The sequence below is a fragment of the Pleurodeles waltl genome, chromosome 11 (assembly GCF_031143425.1).
Source record: "Pleurodeles waltl isolate 20211129_DDA chromosome 11, aPleWal1.hap1.20221129, whole genome shotgun sequence".
NCBI lineage: Eukaryota > Metazoa > Chordata > Amphibia > Caudata > Salamandridae > Pleurodeles > Pleurodeles waltl.
Genome location: NC_090450.1, coordinates 859,254,426 through 859,273,962, shown reverse-complemented (window position 1 = coordinate 859,273,962; position 19,537 = coordinate 859,254,426). Strand labels below are relative to the sequence as shown.

Here is a 19,537-nt window from a genome sequence, read left to right as displayed (position 1 = left end):
TTTTCGTTTCATTGCATTTTGCTGTAAAACCATTCCTGCTGTCCAAAGACAACAAGGTTTGCAACGCTTGCATTACTGAACATTAAAGCATAACTCATATGAGAAGTAAGCTAAACACCAGCGTGACTTATGTGAGGAATCTACATTTTTACAGTCGATATTGAATCAAAATTACAAAACAAAATCAGTGACAATGGTTGTTCCACTGTGCTCAATGTGCAATGTCATATAGTTGCATCCTGGTATTGATTGAATACACAAATCATATGGGAAAGACAGAAGTGGAAACTGATTTGCACCCTGTCCCAACAAGTATGCATATATATGCTTATTTGTATAGCATGATAATCACTCTTGAGGGTATCCAGGCACTTTTCAAGTGTGTGGGTAGCTGTCCCCCTGGACAGTTTATTCGAAGAGGCAAGCCTTCAGATTGTTGCAGAACTCCAGAAGGGTTGTGGAGACCCTGATGTGACAGGGGAGGTCGTACCATGCTGTGAGGAAGATGTAAGAGATGGTTGGGCCTCCGGCTTTGGTTCAGTGGATACTGCGTATAAGAGCTACTCAGTGTCTGGCTGAACCGAGGTGCCTCAGAGGTATATGGAAATGCAGGCAACTGTTGTGGTAGGATGGACCAGTGTTTTGTAGTGCTTTGTATGTGTATGAGAGAAGTTTGAACTGAGCAGGTTTCTGTATGTGAAGCTCTTCGAGGTGTGGGATAACATGAGTGAGTAGATGGAGCTTGAGAATGAGTGTTGCTGCGGCTGGTTTGGAGTCTTTTCAGAAACCTTTTGGTGATTCCTGTGTAGAGTGCAGTGTCATTGTCTAGGCTGCTGGTAATCCAGGCCTGTGTGATCATTTTCCTGGTGTTTTCTGCTAGTCACTTGAAAATCTTTTGCAGTATCCTTCGGATGTAGAAACAGGTGATGGTCACTGTATTCAAGCGGGCTGTCATGTCGGGCTTGTAATCCAGGATGATTCCTAAGATTCTGGCATGGGTGGTGGGTGCACATGTGGGTCTGAGATCCAAAGGCCACCAGGTATAGCTCCAAAGAAGAGGTTTTTCATCCAAAGATCACCCCTTCAGCTTTTCTTGTGTTGAGTTTGAGGCAGTTGGATCATTTTCAGGTGACTACTGAGGTCATGCAGGTACCAAAGTTGAGTTTAGCAGGAGAGTCTTGTCTGACAGAGAGGGTATCATTTGGGTGTTGTCTGCATAGGAAAGAATGGTGATGGCGTGTGATTTGATGAGGTTAGCCAGCGGGATCATGTAGATGTTGAATAGCATTGGACTGAGGGAGTATCCTTGGGGAACTCCACAGATACAGTTCTTTGCTTCCGACATGTATGGTGGCAGGCTGACTCTGTAAGGAAGAAACAGATCCAATTAAGGCTGGGTCTTTGGATGGTTGTTTTGTGTAATTTTATGATCATGATGGAGTGAGAGACAGCATTGAAAGCACTGACAGATCAAATTGTATGAGGGCCACTGTTTTGCATCCCTTGAAGATCAACCTGATGTCCCCTAGTGTGTCGATAAGGGCTGTCTCGTTGCTGTGGTTGGGCTGGAAACCTGATTGCGTGGTGTCTAGGAGTTGGTGTGTGTGTTGAGGTAGTCGGCGAGTTGCTTATTGATGGCTTTCTCCATGACCTCGACTGAGTACAGTAAAAGACAGACTGTGTGGTAGTTTGCTAGTTGGGTCTGCCGAAGGTTTCTTCAGTAGTTTGTTGAACATTGCGTGTTTCCAAGCATCTGGGAATGTAGCGGTTGTGATAGAGTTGTTCAAGATGCGAGTGAGGACTTTACTGATTGGGGGAGACACACAACTTGTAAACGTGGTGGGGTGAGGGGGTCTGTCAGTGCCTTGGAGTGGACGATTCTCATGATGTTCGCTCTTGTTATGTTGTTTCATGTTATGTCAATTTTTACAGTACACTAATCAGCCAAAAGTGTACCAAGGCACTTGGGCAGGCATGTGGGTCTGTGGTCTTAAAGGTGCTTATACAAAGAGCCAGGAAACATCCTGAACAACGCGTTGGGAACAACGTGGACGGTTACCACACAGGCGTTACCAAGCTTGCCAGAACAACGACTGCCTTTTTCTCTGACTTAACCATGCATGTGCTGAACTACACATATGCATGGTTAAGGCAGAGAAAAAGGCAGAGTGGATCAGAACAGGATGTGGTCAGGTAAGTGGGGTTGGGGCAGGGTTGGGAGTAGTTTTTAGGGTTGGGGATGGATAAAGGGCTTTGGGTGTTTTTTTTTTTTTAGGAACAGGTTGGGAGTGTTTTGGATTTTGTTTAAGGGCAAGGCTTAGGGTGGGGTGTCACGCAGGGTTGGGGGTAGTTTTTAGGGCTGGGGGATGGATAAAGGGTTTGGACTATTTTATTAGGGATGTGGTTGGGTGTTTTTTTTTTTTTTTAGGGTGGATTAGGAGAGGGCGCAGTCAGGTAAGTGGGGCTGGAGCAGAGTTGGGGGTAGTTTTTAAGGGTGGTGGGTGATTTAAGGGCCTGGGGTAGGGGATTGGTCTATTTTTTTAGGGTCAGGGTAATTTTGTTTTTAGGTGGATAGGGGGTTGGGGTAGATTTGTTTTTAGGGGCTGGGTGGGGGAGATGGTTGTTTTTATGGTCAGTGGGTGGGTCGGGGATGGTTTTAGGGCTCTGGATGTGTTGGGGGTGTCAGGGTAGTTCAGTTTCTGGGGCAGGATGGGGGAGTTGGGGTAGTTTTGTTTTTAGAGGTGGGGTGGGGCTCGGGTAGTTTTGTTTTTGGAGGTGGTGGGTCGAGGTACTTTTGTTCTAAGGCCTTTTATGTGGATTCCTTTGTCTTTTAGTGGTAGTGTTCTTTTTGTGTTGTGTTTTTGGGTGGTCAGGTAGTTGACATGTGGTGTGATCTACTCATCAAACTGTTTGATGCTGTTGTGTAGGTTATCAATGAGGCTGGGCTGATTCTGACACAGGGTGTTCAGCCATTTGGATTCAGACATCCTCCTCCAACTGTGACTTGACAGGCTTGTGGCAGTGGGTTGTGATTGGTGGGAGGTGTTGATTTCAAATTGGATGATGGCGTGATCAGTCAGATGAGAGGAGTGGTTGCAGTGATTTTGTTGCCATTGAAGGCAGTGAGAAGTGGGTCAAGGGTGTGCCTTAGAGAGCGTGCGTGGTCCAGTGCTCTGATCTTTGAGTGCAAATTCTGCTGAAGATGGTGGATGGTTGACTGCCCCGCAGCCAAGAACGTTAATGCACCAAAATGCCAGGAGTAGCGGAGGTGACATCATAAGCCATTTAACCTTTACTTTCACTCACACATGCATGTTTACAAATACACACAATATTACACATACACAAACTTGTTCTCACATAATCACATGCTCACCCACAAGCGTGCACACAACATATATTTAAAATCATTTTTCACTTACCTCAGCTGCCAGGGACGGTCATATTACAGCAAATTATAATTCATGCTTTATCACACTAATTGTGAATAATAAAATATTATTCACTATTTGTGTAATAAAAGATTGACAAAAAACAAGTAAAGTGGAGCTGCTCTTGTCTGCATGGCACTGATTTTGCCACTTCTGAGACCCGGGCATGAATGTCAATTCACTAAAAGGCCAGGAGTAGTGGAAATTACATCACATCCCATTTAACCGATACATTCACTCACCCACAGATACTTGCACATTAATACACAATCACACATACTCACATTCTCACCTGTATGCATGCACACAACATACATTTAAAATAATTTTATTTCTTACCTCAGCTTGCCATGGAGGGTTATATCATGTTTTTACTACACTTATAGTGAATAATACAGTGCTACTAGGGTGGTCTTAGGGCAGCACGCAAGGGGCGGTAAGGATTCTTGGGGGTTGGTCTTAGACTCAGCATGAGCCCTGGATTTTTCCCACTTGTCTTTTTTGTGTGTTTACCATTGTTTCTCCCTTAAACATTTTTTGTAGGCTATGGAAGACAGTGTGTGATTGAGGTCCGTCTGTGGCACATACAACATAGGCTGAGGGTTAAAGAAGAGCAAATAGCTCCAAAACTGCATGTGTTGGTCTTCATAGTGTGTATCAATTGCTTATATTGCTTATGAGCAGCCCGAGTAGGAAAATTGTATTTGTGGAGAGCAAGAGACTTAGAACAACATTTACATTATTTAATCATTCAACAATTAATTCTCATGTTGCTAAAATTAACGCACGTTTTTGGGACCCGTGTAATGCAATTCGGGTTGATGTATTGTATTTTTAGGCCTTTTGTTAAAAATTGGCTTTCTGGTTGGCTAAGGTATGCACCTAAGCCAGGCAGAACCCACCCACTCTAGTCAGGGTGAGGGAGTTACACGTCCAAGATAACCCCTGCTCACCCCCTTGGTAGCTTGGCACGAGCTGTCAAGCCTATCCAAGAGGCAATGTGTAAAGCGTTTGCACAACACACACAACACATGTGACACACTATCCCCACCACAAAGGAAACACAACACCAAGTTATATGAAAATATACTGTATTGTACACAAGGCAATTATTAGACCAAACACAACATGTCAGTAATATCCTGCTACCTTAGCAGTTGTCAGAACGTTACACATTAGTTACTCTGCAGAACCAGCAGTAGTCACATATAACACACAGGTTACTTAGTATTCTGCAACATAAGCAGTAGTCAGGAATCACATTACAACACAAATGCACTTGTCATAGAAATATCGTAAACGCCCATATCAGGAACATTATAAAACCTATGGCAAGTCAGGAAAACATATTAGCATGTCATGCCCATAATAGGAACATTAGCAAACATAAGAGTCACATCACAGAAATAGGTAGGCAACATATAAATCAATAATGTGCACACCAGGACCATCAGGAATATGTATGTCCTTTTTAAAGTACCTGTTTTATGACGTAAAGGCACTTCCAGTGCCAGGAAGATCAAAAAGGGGGCCCCCAGCACTCCGTGCACTCCCTCTGGGGCCACTTTGATGATTGGGGGAAAGATGGGGGTGACACGCAGCCCCTCTGGTTTTATGACGGGCCCTTCCTGAGGCCGCGATCTCTGGGACCCCCCCTTTTTGGAGGGCCAGTGGTGGGCCACAATAACGCCCCAGAAGAACAAGTGGGTCCTCCGAGGGAGACCTGCGGTGCTGGGGGCCTCCATCAAGGCTTCCGCCCCACCCGCAAGCGTCAGGGAGGCCAGGGGAAGGGTTGCAGCCCCATTCTCCTCTTGGGGGCTGCAATAACCTGGTGTGCTCTCTCAATGCAGTTCTTCTCTCTTTCCTTAGCGGGGCTTAGCAGCCTGCTACCGCGTCCTTGTGGTCTGACTGCCTTTTGGGAGACACAGCTCCTCTCTCCTCATCGGGCCACAGCAGTGATGCACCAGAAACGGGTGCCTGCTCGTGCCCCGGGGGCACTTGCTTAGTAGCTCGGCTCACCGGGGGCACTATCTAGAGCACGCTTGCTCCGATCTTTACCGGGCTGTGCCCCGGGGGTCCCAGACACAGCACGTCACTCGCGCCTGATGAAAGAAGCCCGCCTGGGCTTCGGTGGTGATTTGGGGAGTCCAGAAGGCGCGTTCAGAGCACTCAGGGAAAATCAATGAGCCCAGGTCACAGCGGTGATTGTATGAGAGGCACGCATGCTTCCCAGAGCGTGCTCCACGTGAATGGAAGCGCTCTCACCACTTTCAAAAAAGCACCAACCAGGCACTATAAGGTGAACAATTAAGCACTCCTTGTGCTTTAGTAGTTGCAGCGGTCAGGGGCCACAGTACCCTGCCCCTGGGGAACAAAGATAAGGAAAAACAAGCACAGGAGCAAGTGCCCAGCACCAAGCGAATGCAAGGTGGATGCAAGCAGTTCCATACAGTGACAAAGCAAGTCACAGGACAGCACAGCAGCAGCAGTCCATGGTGGATCCTGGTGAGTCCTTCCAGCATTCTGTGTCAAGTTCCAAGATATCTCCAAATTGCGGGGAAAACTCCCATGTACTTATACTCAGTTTTACAGTGTATCCACAAAGGAAGGGGAGAGTAGGGTACAAACTGTTACAACTGGTTCTGGGAGTGCCCCCTCTCTCTTCCACCACAGGCTCCAAACATCAGTTGGGGGTAAAAGACCCTTTTGTGTGAGGCCAGGTCACAACCTTTACAAATGCAGGTGTTGCCCGCAGCTCCCTTCTCTCAGCCCAGGAAGACTATTCAGTATGCAGATGCACCTCTGTGACACATCCAACCTCCCTGTGTACAGGCTGTCTGAAACGTATGCACAAAGCCCAACTGTCACTCTGCCCAGACTTGGATTGGAGTCAAGCTGCAAAACACCAGAGTCATAAGCACAGAGAAATGCTCACTTTCTAGAAGTGACATTTCTGTAATAGTAATAAAAAATCCACTTACACCAGTAAGCAGCATTTCTCATCACTATAACAACCACACCAAACATGCCTACGCTACCCCTCATAAATCAGACAATACCCCCTAAACATAAGGCAGGGCATTTCCAATGCAATCCTATGAGAAGGCAGCACTCACAGCAGTGAGAAACCAAATAGGCCATTTGTCAATACCAGGACAGGCCACGCAACCGGGCACATGTCCTGCCCTCTACATACATAGCACCTAGCCCATAGGGCTAGCTAGGGCCTACCCTAGGGGTGACTTACATGTAGTAAAAGGGGAGTTCTGGGCCTGGGAAGTAAATTTAGATGCCAGGTCCCTGTGGCAGAAAACTGCGCACACAGGCCCTGTGCTAGGAGGCCTGAGACATGTTTGAAAGGCTACTTAAGTGGGCGGCGCAAGCAGAGCTGCAGGCCCACTAGTAGCATTTAATTTACAGGTACTGGGTATAGAGATTCCACTGTACAAGGGACTTACAAGTAAATTAAATATGCCAATTAGGTATAAGCCAATCATACCAACTATGGATGGGAGAGCACCTGCACTTTAGCACTGATCAGCAGTGATAAAGTGCTCAGAGTCCTAGAGCCAACAGCGAGAGTTCAGAAAAAATATGAGGAAGGAGGCAAAAAGTCAGGGGATGAACCTGCCACAAGGGCCGGGTCCAACACCTTTGGAACACTGTCTCCTCCTGCGTGAGGGAGAATGAAGATAATCAGGAGGACTCTAAATTTCATTAAGTGTTTTAGCAGGAGCAGACACAACTGTGTGGCTCTCTCCTCATATAAAAAAAAAAGGCTTACGTTGGACTTTTGTCCTGTTGCAGGGTCATCTCCAATCTTTTTGCCTTCTGCCACCTATTTCTTTTGACCTGTTTTTGTTGGCTCTTGAACTCTGAGCACTTTACCACTGCTAACCAGTACTAAAGTGCATATCCTCTCTGTGTCAATTGTATTGTTGATTGGGTTATCCATGATTGGCATATTTGATTTACTAGTAAGTCCCCAGTAAAGTGCACTAGAGGTGCCCAGGGCCTGTACATAAAATGCTAATAGTGGGCCTGCAGCACTGGTTGTGCCACCCACATTAGTAGCCCTGTAAACACTGCAGGGTTGAGAGGGGGTTGCGGACCCCAGTGGAGAACCTGGAGGGTCAGGGGTTAGCTCTGAGGTCAGAGCCCCCCAGGAATGACCTGGGTGAGACCATTTCTGGGTTGGGAAGAGTCCAGACTCTGCCAGATGGCGCGACGTCAGGATACCTGCGCCAGCCACACTCTTGTATGGTCCTTGGGGAAGGTGTTTCCCTTGTTGGGGTAGGTGTGCCCCCCAGGAAACCCTGGTGTGACAGGCAATGGTTCAACCACAGGTTGGTGACTCTGGGTTGGATGGCCAAGTTCAGGAGGTAAACTCTTACCTGATGGGGGTAGGTGTGCCCCCCAGGAAGTCTTGCTGTGCCAGGCTGTGCCAGGCAGTGGTCCAGTCTGAGGGTAGAGAACCTAGGCTGAAGGATCAGGTGCAGGGGGTAAACCCTGACCTGAAGGAGGGGGCGGTTTGCCCAGTCACCACCCCCCTCGTGTGACTTTTAGGGGTACTCTCCATGGTGGTGGGGTGCAGAACCCTGGGAGTAGGGGCTGGGGAGGGAGAGACTCACCCCTGACCCTAGTTCAATCTAAGGGTACAGACCTTGGATTGACAGGCCAGGTTCAGGGTGTCCCCCCTGACCTGGAGGGAGGGGCTACTGCTAACAGTGCCCCTACCATGTTGTCTTCTCGGGGGGGGGCACTCCTAGTTGGGGGATGCAGGACCCCAGAACAAAGGGAAGGGGGGGAAGCCTTGTCCCTGGTCCAACCTGAAGGTACCTCTCTTTATAGTGTCCTTCTTAGGCTGTCCCCCTCAGATATAGCCTTTGTATAAAGTGATACTTTTTAGGTCAAGAAGCGCTGTGGCTGGCTCCAAGCAGGAGTCACCCACAACATGAGTGGAATGACGTTTGAAATCTCTGCACTTCCATTTTCCTGAAGCAGCAGTTAGGAAGATGCAAGAGAATAGGCCTGGCCAAGAAACTTCTTCACCTTGAACAGAAACTAGAGCTCCACCCTCACTCCTACAGCCCCTCAAATGGCAGAGCTCAAGAAACATTAATGGAATTGCGAAAGGTAATCCCGCCTACCCCACTTCCCCCATCCCTGCTTCAGTGTCTGGTTCCCCACTTTCCAACCACAGGAATGAAAGCAATACAATACCACTGACTGCGAGAGCTCTCTATCCTCCACCTTGTACGTTTTAAACCAGGGTCAACAAAATTGGATTCACTCCGCTTTTGTAAATAGTACGGTGAGATAAACTTTAAAGGTGAACGCCAGAAAACAACTCATCCAGCATTTACAGAATCTCCTTTTTAATGTCTGCATTATTTATCCCATATATCTCTCACATTGCTAAGATCACAAGATTACTGCTTCCTAAATCTTTTGATGTTTCATATACGCATCTAGCTGTCAGTTTACACTTCCAATCCCTGAGCTGATCAACTGCACTTGCAGAAGCAGTGGTCAAGTGTAGCCGAGAGTGAACAGACTGTTTGAATCTAGCACCAATCAAAAGAACTTAGTCGAGCACTATGGGCCAGGTGTATCTAGCTTTTTCTTGGACGCAAACAGCCTGATTCATGAAATTGCTTGGTTTGCAGCAAAGAAAAAGTTTTTCCCTATGTACAAACCCAAATTTGTGATTCAGTAATCTATTTACCGAATCTCAAAATGGGTTTGCAGCTCCTTATTAGGAAGGGGCCTGCCATGGATGTCCCTTCCTCATAGTGACTGGCAGTGGTATGTATGATTATTTTGTGGCCGTGAATGTTGTCGCAAAACAATCACAGTTATCACCAATTTCAAATTGGTGGTAACCCATTTACAAAAGGGAAGTGGTCCCCAAGGTCCCTTTTCCCTGTTGTGAACGCTTGCGAAAACGTTTTTAAAGAGCACACGTTGGTCCCACTTTTCATTTTTTACTTATTATTCACAGACCATTTTCCTTTAAGGAAAAAGGGCTGCGTTTAAAAAAAAAAGATTGCTTTATTTAAAAGCAATGACGGACATGGTGGTCTGCTGACACCAGAAGGTCACCATGCCTGTGATTTTTGTGATATCCAGTGGGTCGCAAATTGCGACCTACGTCTCTAATATTAATGAGGTAGGTCTATTTACGACACACTGGGAATCGCAAAAGAAACTCAGTGGAGTTTCACACATTTGATTTCCTATTTGTGATTCGCATGGAATCACAATCAGGAAATTACAATTCCAAATGTTTGTATGCGTGCACACCTATGACAGGGAAATAATGTTGTTTCTTTGGACTCTCAGATTGCATACTATCTCAAAATGCCTCCTCAATATTTCTAAAACCCTCCATGAAAAACTTATCTTAGCTGTAAAAAAGTCTGATTGTTGGCTCTCCATTTTCTTCCTTCAAATGACACTCTTCTACTTCCAATTACTGCGTGCCTTCTTTCTCCAAATATTGCCTTCTCTGTCATGTGTTTGCCTTAATCGCTGTTATTGCATTTCTGCAAATTGCCCACACATCGACTTCAAAGATGACAACAAGCTCTTTGTAAACCCCCTGCATCCCCTCTAGCTCATCTATAAATCGCACCAACCATCCACATGAACACACATACCCTCTACTAATAATCACTCTTAAGTCTTTTGAATGTAATCTACCACTATGAAACTGGAGTAAATGTTTGGAATGGTTTCCATGAGAGCACAAGATTAACCCAAATCTCCAAAAATTACCTATAAGCACTATACTAATCTCTAACCTTTGGTTCCTGTTGAAGTGTGGTGCACTGTGTAAAGCACTTCAACACTTCAATAATGGCAGTAAATGCTATATAAGTGCAATTATTACAATACAGATATCTTATGTAGACACATTGTGTGCACTTTAAAACAGATAGCTGCACTTCGGCCCACCCTTTACCCATGTTTTCCTGATTCCTTGAGGAAGCATTTATAAAATTGTTGTAGTGTTTTTCAAATAATTTACCATAACATAACATAACATAACATACCATAACATAACATGACATGACATGACATGACATGACATGCATATTTGTACACCACAAGCTCACCTATTACAATAGTGGTGCTAAATAAAAGATGTTTAGCACTATCCAAGCTAGTAGTACTCAGTTATCCAGTTATCTACCTCGAAAGGATGAAGGTTGATTAGACTTGTCAGGATTTGAACCTTTGACCTTGAGATCAAACGCCTATCCCTGCGGTGTATACCTTAGTCCAGTGAGTCACAAGAACCAGCATTTGAAGTAACATTTGCAATTTCACAACTGTACTTTTCTGTGAGCTTGGCTAAACATGCTGTCTATCTCGATACTTCTACCCTGAAATATGTTTAATATTCCCGCATCCATTGGAAACTCTAAACCTTTAAACTTCTTTGAATATCCCCGAAACATAAATTGTTCTTTTTGACGAAATTATGTATTTGTTTCTGTGTTTCCACACAGAAATTTAGATTTCATGTACAAATTACTACCGTTTCTGAGGTTTGTGAATTAGTCTGCCATGGTGGGGGCACTTGCATGTTCACACAGGAAACTGAATCTAAATGGAAAGTTGCTGTAACTTCGCATTGGATGATACAGAAAATTGAATTATTTTTCCCAAAGCGCAACAATGCATTTCCAGTAGTTTTGCACCATTCAATTTACATTTCTGTAAAGTTGGTCTCTAGTTATTGTTTTCTTAAGATATTGAAGTCATCTTCATTAATCCCCTGGACCTGCAAATCTCTCAGCGCAGAGGGCTCAGCAGCCAAGTAGTAAATTACCTTTGAACTGTAGTAGAATACATATTATCTGAGCTTTCATTTACTCTCTATTGCTTTTTGATTTACAAGTTACTTTGTTTGGAAGATTATTTTCTCTGTACACAAATTGTTTTTTATTTGGGAGTTAGTTGTTAGCCATTTATTGGAAACTGAAGATACTGAAATCTTAGAAGATTGCAGATGTCTCAATTTATCACCCTAACCACTGTAATGACTCCAGACAAAGCAGCCACTGACTAACAAAAGATGTGACATATCGAGATTGAATCACATCCACTGTGAATTACCTGGCTCATTGAATCTAAAAAAGTTATGATTTTCACCTTACCTATCAGGAAAATACAGAAATTCATTTCCAAAACAATTTAAAGGCACTTGCCTTTGCTGAAACAGCAAACTGTCTGTTCAGGGTGCTTAGTTATTTTAAATTAATACCAGGGGCTTCAAAATTCATCAAGTTCCTAGTCTGAAACTCCATCACAGGTAAAATTGAAAGCTGCCAATGTGGCCCGGAGGATCAAGCATTCAAATGAAAAATCTGAAGCCGTGGAATGGTTTTTTTTCAATGGTGTTTTTTGATTCTTAATATTTCACATTTAACACATTCAGTACTGACAGGCTGTGTTGTAGGACTTTGGGTGGCACCATCCTTCTGAAAGGTGATCAACAGTGTTGAAAAGAGAAGTCTCAAAGTGTAAGTAGTTGATGTGCATTTACAGTACTAAGACGTCCCACAAATTAACCAAAACTTTCCAGCCGGACTGAAACACAAATCATGTGTTGGGACAGGAATATTCCACGCAAGGCACACAGGCATAGTCCCTAATTGTGTGAATCTAGCATCCTGACTATTGTTGACCTGGTCTTCTGCTAATCTATCATATGTTCATTGTCATTGTCCCTGGCAATATGCAGTTCAGGACCTATCCTGTGACCTGGAGGAGCACACTCAGCATGCCTTAATAGAGGATGGTGGACTACTGTCCCTATCATAAGCCACATTGAATGGCGGCAGCAGGCTACCATGTTTGGAGAATCATTAGTATGAGGAAGTGGATTATTAGTTGGATGTATGGTAGTCCACCATAAATAATAATGGCACTCTTCCTGTTAGGCCCAGTAAAGATTTCAGTAATTTAAACCTGAGCGCACCCCTGGTACAGTAGGCAGGCTTAACTTAAGAAAATGTGTAAAACATTTAGAAGTACCAAAATAATCGAAAAGTCAAAAATACAGCAAAATAATTAATATTATTCAATAATAAAAATAGAGAATATTTTAATAAACAAGATGATACCAAAATGGCAAAAATTGAATAAGTAGGTGCAAGGCATCATGGTCCTATTCTTTTCCAAATAGTGTGATGACTGAATAGAAAGAAGAACCAGCCCAAAGCAGTTCTGAGATTTGAGACAGTGGATCACATTTCATGAGTGCAAAATGTGTATTAAAGTGAAGTCTGCATTTTCTGCTGGTGAAGCTGATGGTCAGCCCAATACTGGTGCTTGCAAAGCTCATGTGAAACGTTTACCCACACGGATACCCACACGGATAGCAAGTTACGTGCGAAAGGTGTGATAAAAGTAGTTAATGACTTGGCCAGTGCAGCTTCTCACATTAAGCATTGACTTTTAAACTAAGATGGACAGACATTCTCTGTGTCTGTGCAGCTTGTTATTAATTAACCACTGCTGGTTGGTCAAGTAGTATCTGCTTCTGGGGTTTTAATCACATAGCTGCCTTCATATTGCAGACAAAGACAGGCGCCAGGGTATCTAAACGTTTCCCGGTGAGTCAACTTCGTGGCCTCCTTAAAGGAACAAAGATGCCCTTGGCCTTCTGTGTCATCCCCTACTGCTTCGTATTGAGAAGGTGCAATAATAGGAAAATTGTGATTAAAACAGATGTCCTATTAGATAAAGATATAGAAAAGTTTAATTACCAACCCAAATTACTCTTTTTATGGCGTTTTTTTGTTGAGTTGTCCTTGGGGAATACCAGTATAGCTCATTTGAATTACTGTAATAATCAAACTAAAAAGCAAACAGGAGAAGCAGCTGGTAAAATAGGCTGATCTTAGGAGCAAGAGGCAATATTAATGTAAAACTAATTACTGTGAAAATATAATTAAATTAGTTTTAATTCATTCTTTGCATCACTTTTAATACTTATTAAGACATAATAAAGTCATAGTTTTTTTAATTTATATTTAAACTTCAGTAAAATTTGTTTGATTTTGTTTAATATATAAATAATTACATATTTATTTAAAAATGTAGTTGATAGTGCTGTACTTCTTAACATTTTGTTCTACATAGAAAATAAATATATAACATTAATTCACCTTCTAGCTAACCTAAAAATATGTTTATCGTTTTTCAAGTTTAATAAAGGTTTTTACTTTCCCCTATAATTTAGCACGGAGAGATTAATGTTATAATGCTTTTTAAATTTGTAATTTAACAATACTTCCCATGGTGTTCCAACTTAAGTCCCTAGCAATAATATTTTCCATGGGAAGTGTTGCAAATCCACTGATCGGCCATGTGTAGTGCTGGACTTATCTAACTCTGAGCTGGAGAAAAGTACTACTGTTTTGGGTCCCTTTTGGGCCATAGTAACTTTAGAATGGCAGCTTTTTAAACAACAATTGGCCTACTCATTTGTGGATGGGCACTCATTCCTCCCTAGATCCCACCATAATCTTCCCTAAACTCCTACTCACACCTCCCTACTCTCCTCCCCTTTAATTCTAAGCGGTCCCCATTTTACAACCACTCTTCTCTAGTTCTCCCAGAGTTACTATTCTGCAATCAGGGTGGAGATCTCTGCACAGAAAAAGATAGGAAATTCAGAAGAAGAACAGTCACAAGTATGTTTGTGACTGGTATCTTGTAATATGTTAGTAGTACTATTGTAGTATTAAGACACACATCCACAAAATGTACTTAAAATAATTATACCTTTAGAGCAATTCATGCAAATATGAAGGAATTGAAGAGATCAATGTGTTGTCTTTCACTAAGATCCCTACAGACAGAAAATTGATGTGATGTTTGTTCTTGTTCATTGTAAGCTTCAGAGGTAAACAATTCGTATTCAACCAGTTATGAAGATAAGTAAGCAGTGCTTCAGAACTATCCTAGATGCATAATCCCTCAACAACACAGCTTCCCAGATTTTTTTAGATTAATGGCAAATAGGTTGAATACATATTGGTTCATTTTAGCAGCAGACTGTAAACTGAATTTCCAAATTTGAGGCAATAGTGTTTTCCTAACCTTTCCCTTTCACTGGTGAAGAAAATGTGCTTTTTAAGAAGAAAAATATATTTTTGTTAAAGCCTGATGTGACGATTCCTATTTAAGAAGCTGGCTATCATATGGGGAAGAGGGCATTTTTTAGAAACAATATCACAAATTTGATGGATTGTCATAAGGAGTAGTTGGATATTACTATTTCACATTAAATGTTAAGAATTGTTCACTGATCTCAAAGCTGCAATCTGCTCAAATCTCTAAAATGAAAGATGGGTCTCTTACAAATGAGTTAGAGATAGGACAAAAAACTAATCAACAAGTTTAGACGAGTATTCTGAACATGATCCAAACTCTCATGCTGGAGGCTAATTGAGCGTGTATGTCTGGTGCCTTTTGTATGCAAGGGCATTACTTGCTTATAATTTTAATTCAGACAGTTATCCGCACACAGTATACTTCAATCATAAATACTTTGACTTATGTGTAATCACCTTGCAAAAATGTTTTCTATTTTCCCTGGCCCATTTCTGAATCCTTAGACATATACTTGAAAAAAGAAGATTTTTTGTCTTATTTTTTGTAACTTTTGGATGCTCATTCAATCATTGCCATTATTTTAGCTGTATTCAGTGTGCTCTGTGCACTCTAGATTTTGGGGCTTAAGTGCAGTTTTACTCTCTTCCCCAGCTACAGAGCTACAGCTGCACATAGCCTTGGATAACGATCCATTCCTTCACGATATTCATACACGGGGCCAGATTTACAAAGATGCCAGGCAACATAGAAGAGCACCCAAAGTTGCCTGTATTGCGTGACAAGGAGAGAGCATGAGAGCACCATATCCACAGAGATACAGCACTCTCCTCTCCTATCCCTAATGCTGGTGCACAATCAGGCAGCTGTATGCCACACGCACTATTTTGCACCATAGTGCAGGGGTGTCTGCATGAGTGTTGATGAGGTTTTGTGCTGAAAGGGTACCCTTCCAGTACAAAATGTTATGCCTAGAGAAAATTTAGAACTTGTCCTACCTTATATGCATGTTGTACAGTGCAGCACACATGTAAAGTAGGAAAATAAAGGAGAACTAAAATTATTTCTCCTTTTAACGCCTGGTTCAAAGTGCTGTTATTTTTGTTCAAAATCCTTGTCTACTTTTGTTAGTAGATAGGGTTTTGAGCCAAAAAGCATGAATGATAGCACAGGAACACCCATGTACTATACATGTAATGGCCCTCTGATGCAAAGTAACACAGAGCAGTGCTTTGCAGTTGTTTGTGTTACATTTCCTTACAAACCAATGCAAATACGAATTTGCATTGGTTTGCAAATCTTGAAAAGGATTTTGCATCAGGTATGCATTATAAAAGTAATACAGAGCCAATGTAAAACCTTTGTAAATCTGGCCCTAATTGTGAACTATGGCCCTGATTATGATCTTGGGGGATGGGTATCTCCGCCATAAAAGTGACGGATACCCAATCCGCTGTATTTCAAGTTCCATGGGATATAATGGAACATGTAATACAGCAGACGGGATATCCATCACATTTGTGACAGAACATCCCACCTGCCAAGATCGTAATCAGGCCCTATATCTAGTTTTCTCACATAGTATCCACAAACCACATGCCCTATACACTTTACATCACAGACAAGTGGTGTACAAGGAATAGCTTATGCAGCCACTTTGGGAGGGATGGAGTCTGGGTGCAGGGTGCCACACCTAATGCTCAATCCCCACTTTGCATAGCAGAAGAACACGCATACTGGGCTCTGTGGAGTATTTTGTTTTGTTTTGTATCTGTGGTTTTGCCTCCTCCACCCGAAATAAATTGTGCTTAGCATTTTGGTCGTTTTGAGTTCTTTAGCAGGTTTAAATTGTGGTAGTCTTTATTTTTATTCTCTCTTCCTAAGCATACACTTCCCATCATACATTATTCATGTCAATAAACAGATATTTTGACATCATCAGTGATGTGATCAATGATATCATTAGAGATTTCAATAGTAATGTTAAAAGTGAAGCAATGAGCTATTGTTTACACAACTAATCATAACTGTAAAATATCAGTGTTTTAGGGTGCTACTTTGTACACCTAATATAACTTTGATATTGAATTGTCTCGGAAATCAGATTTATTTTATAAAAACATTAATTTACTCTAAGCAAAGGTAAATATAACAATATGCAGTAGACTGAATTAGATAATGTATAAATCAGGTAAATATTATACATTTATTTTTTAATCACAACATAGCTTGTTTTGATTGACTATGTTGAGAAAACCTGTCTGATTATACACATTTTGGTTTGATTGCTATCGTGTTCTGTATCAATAGACAGACAGGTGGCCTAGTTACTGCTCTCTTCATAGACCACAGTAACGGAATACATACACAGACTACATGTCAGACACCTTGTATTCATGAATAGCGAAAGGTTTGGATTTTATGAGTTACTTCGGTATTTTAGAGATGTGAAGTTGAGAAAGTCCCCAAATTACCCATACAAATGACAACTGCCAATATTATTATTGTTTTACAGCTGGAGGAGTCTGAAGTACGATATGCAGAATCTCTGAAATCTCAGAAAATCTTAAGTATGGATTTAGAGAATCTTCATGTGGAGCTGGAGAACATATGTCGAAATAAAAATATGGTATGTAAGATATTTTTCTTAGATTCACAGGAAGTTGGAGAGAAGCATGTTCACCTGATGTTTTAACACATTTTATTGGCTAGAACCCATATACAGAGTGGAAGAGGCAATATTTTAGTGCTCATTTGAAATTAATGCAGGCAGGTTCAAGACCAAGAAGCACTGGAAGGAAGCAGTTTTTTTAGGCTGATGAGATCAGCCTGAAACAATTGCAGTTTTGCCACTGTACGGCCAACACATTTTGTGAGTCCAACTCTAGGCATCTTGTTTTATTGGGGTGCTTTGAAAACACAATTGGAAATAGTGATTATAGTAGGTTGATTGGATAAATGTCTCTGCATCAATTCAGTGATACATATGGAGCGGTTAGAGGGTACTGGGAATAATCTGGACACATAAATGGTAATTCTGGACTACTGCAGTGGGCAGGACAAATTTGGAGGGCATCACTAGGATGGACCGAAAAACTTTATTTGTAGATGTAGGACAGGGGCAACTCCTCCGCTAGGATGGAGAAGCATCTCCCCCCACCAGCAGCAGCAGCTACAAACCCTTTAATAAAAAACGATAATAAACTACGTTTATTATCGTTTTGTATTAACAGAGGTGGCACCATAGAGTGTGACGAGCACTGAGGAGAGTGCACTGTGCACTCCCCTCAGAGCACATGTGTGTTCGGCTGGCCGTCTCAGGCCGGCCAAACACATGTGCAGTGTGCTCTCTCCAGCCTGGCACTGTGTTGCCGGGCTGGAGAGAGCATGCACAGACTCCCAGTACTAAGCAGCATCAGGATTGGATGCAGGCAGGCTGGGAGCCTGTGACTGCAGTCAACTTGAGGACGGAGGAATGGAGCAGCGGAGCAGTGCGGTGCGGAATTAAGGTACGTTTTTTAAAAATCATTTTATTTTATTTCTCACCCGCCATGCGCCACGCTGCCCCACCCGTTTTCCCTGCCACAAGCCACTACTGATGTAGGAAAGTACCTCTTTGACATGGTTAGCCCCCACATTTTGCCTGGTATTTGATGTGGCTTCAAAGTTGTTAGTGTCCAGGGTGCCTACTAACCAGGTTCCCTGGGCCAGATCTCTTTCCCAAAACTGTTGTGATTCATTGGCACAATTGGCAACACCTTTAGCTGTCACTATAAGTCCCTGGGAAATGGTCCTTGGGTACCCAAGGCATGGGGTACTAAGGGTAGGCCCCTGAGAGCAGCAGCACAGATTGTGCCAACCTCAGGCGCCATGCATCCAAGTGTACCCGGCACTGCCATTGCAGGCTGAGTGTCCTGGGGCAATCCCAAGGCAGTGTGCACTATACTGTAGGTGTGGGCATAGATTCATGAGCAGTATGCCCCTACTGTGTTCCTGCCAAACCTGTGGCATAGTAAGTGAACAGAGCAGCCATTTTACATGCATGTGCTGGACAATGGTCAGTATGAGTTCCACAGCTACATGATAGCCACTCTGCACTGTGGGCTGTTTGGTATCAAACAATTCAGAGTGACAACTCCTAACTGGTACCTAGATTATATTTATTGCAATATGTACAGAGGGGCCACCTCAGAGGTGCCTCCCGGTAAAAGCTAATTACTCTGATATGGTTGCTGGTCGGTCACAACCAGCCTGCCATCACCAGACAAGATTCTAGAACCCTGGGGTGAGAACCTGTGCTCTCTGGGTCAAGAGAATAAAGCCTTCCTGGGCAGAGGTGTTACACCTCCTCCTCCAGGAATGTGCACAGCCCTGCATATGGGCTTCAAAGGGCTTACATCCTTGAAACTTGACACCCCAGACTTGCTGCTAGCAGCAGATGGCCCTTCCCGCTGCAAATCCCCACTTTTGGCAGGAGGAACAGTGAAAAAATGCACAAAGGACAGGAGCAGTGGCCACCCCCAGCTTGCACCACCCCTAAAGTGTTGCATGTGAGGTGACCTCTCCATTTCATTTTCATCAATCATGCATGATAGGAAAGTAGTCTATCAGGGATAGGGATGTGACCTATGCCCACAGGAAATGGTGCCATAGTAGGTGTAGCCACCCTAAGGTAGATGACTAATTGGTCACTACTAGGCACTCCCCTAAACAACCACTAAATGCAGTATTTAGTGGGCACCCCTAGACCTGCAGATCAGATTCCAAGGATACAAGAAGGCCTACAACAAAGAAGACCCAAGGCTCAAGAATTGCATTCCTACTGCACAAAGAAAAAGGTGCCAAGCCCTGCCATCTGCATCGAGGACTCGACAATTGCAGCTGAGGGGTTGCATGGACATTGGACAGACTCTACAAATTCCCAGAGGACCTCCACCCTTCTGAAAATCGTGAAAGATCTCCCTCCAATAAAG

The 19,537-nt window shown here is 43.1% G+C and overlaps 1 protein-coding gene across 1 annotated transcript in view; it reads left to right on the top strand.

Moving 5' to 3' along the window:
• The window catches only part of MYO18B (myosin XVIIIB), a 1,377,385-nt gene that overhangs the window by 1,011,680 nt on the left and 346,168 nt on the right, over window positions 1-19,537 (top strand). The window contains exon 32 of the mRNA XM_069214702.1: window positions 17,080-17,193. Coding sequence (XP_069070803.1) covers window positions 17,080-17,193 — 114 coding nt within the window. The remainder of the gene's footprint in view (window positions 1-17,079; window positions 17,194-19,537) is intronic.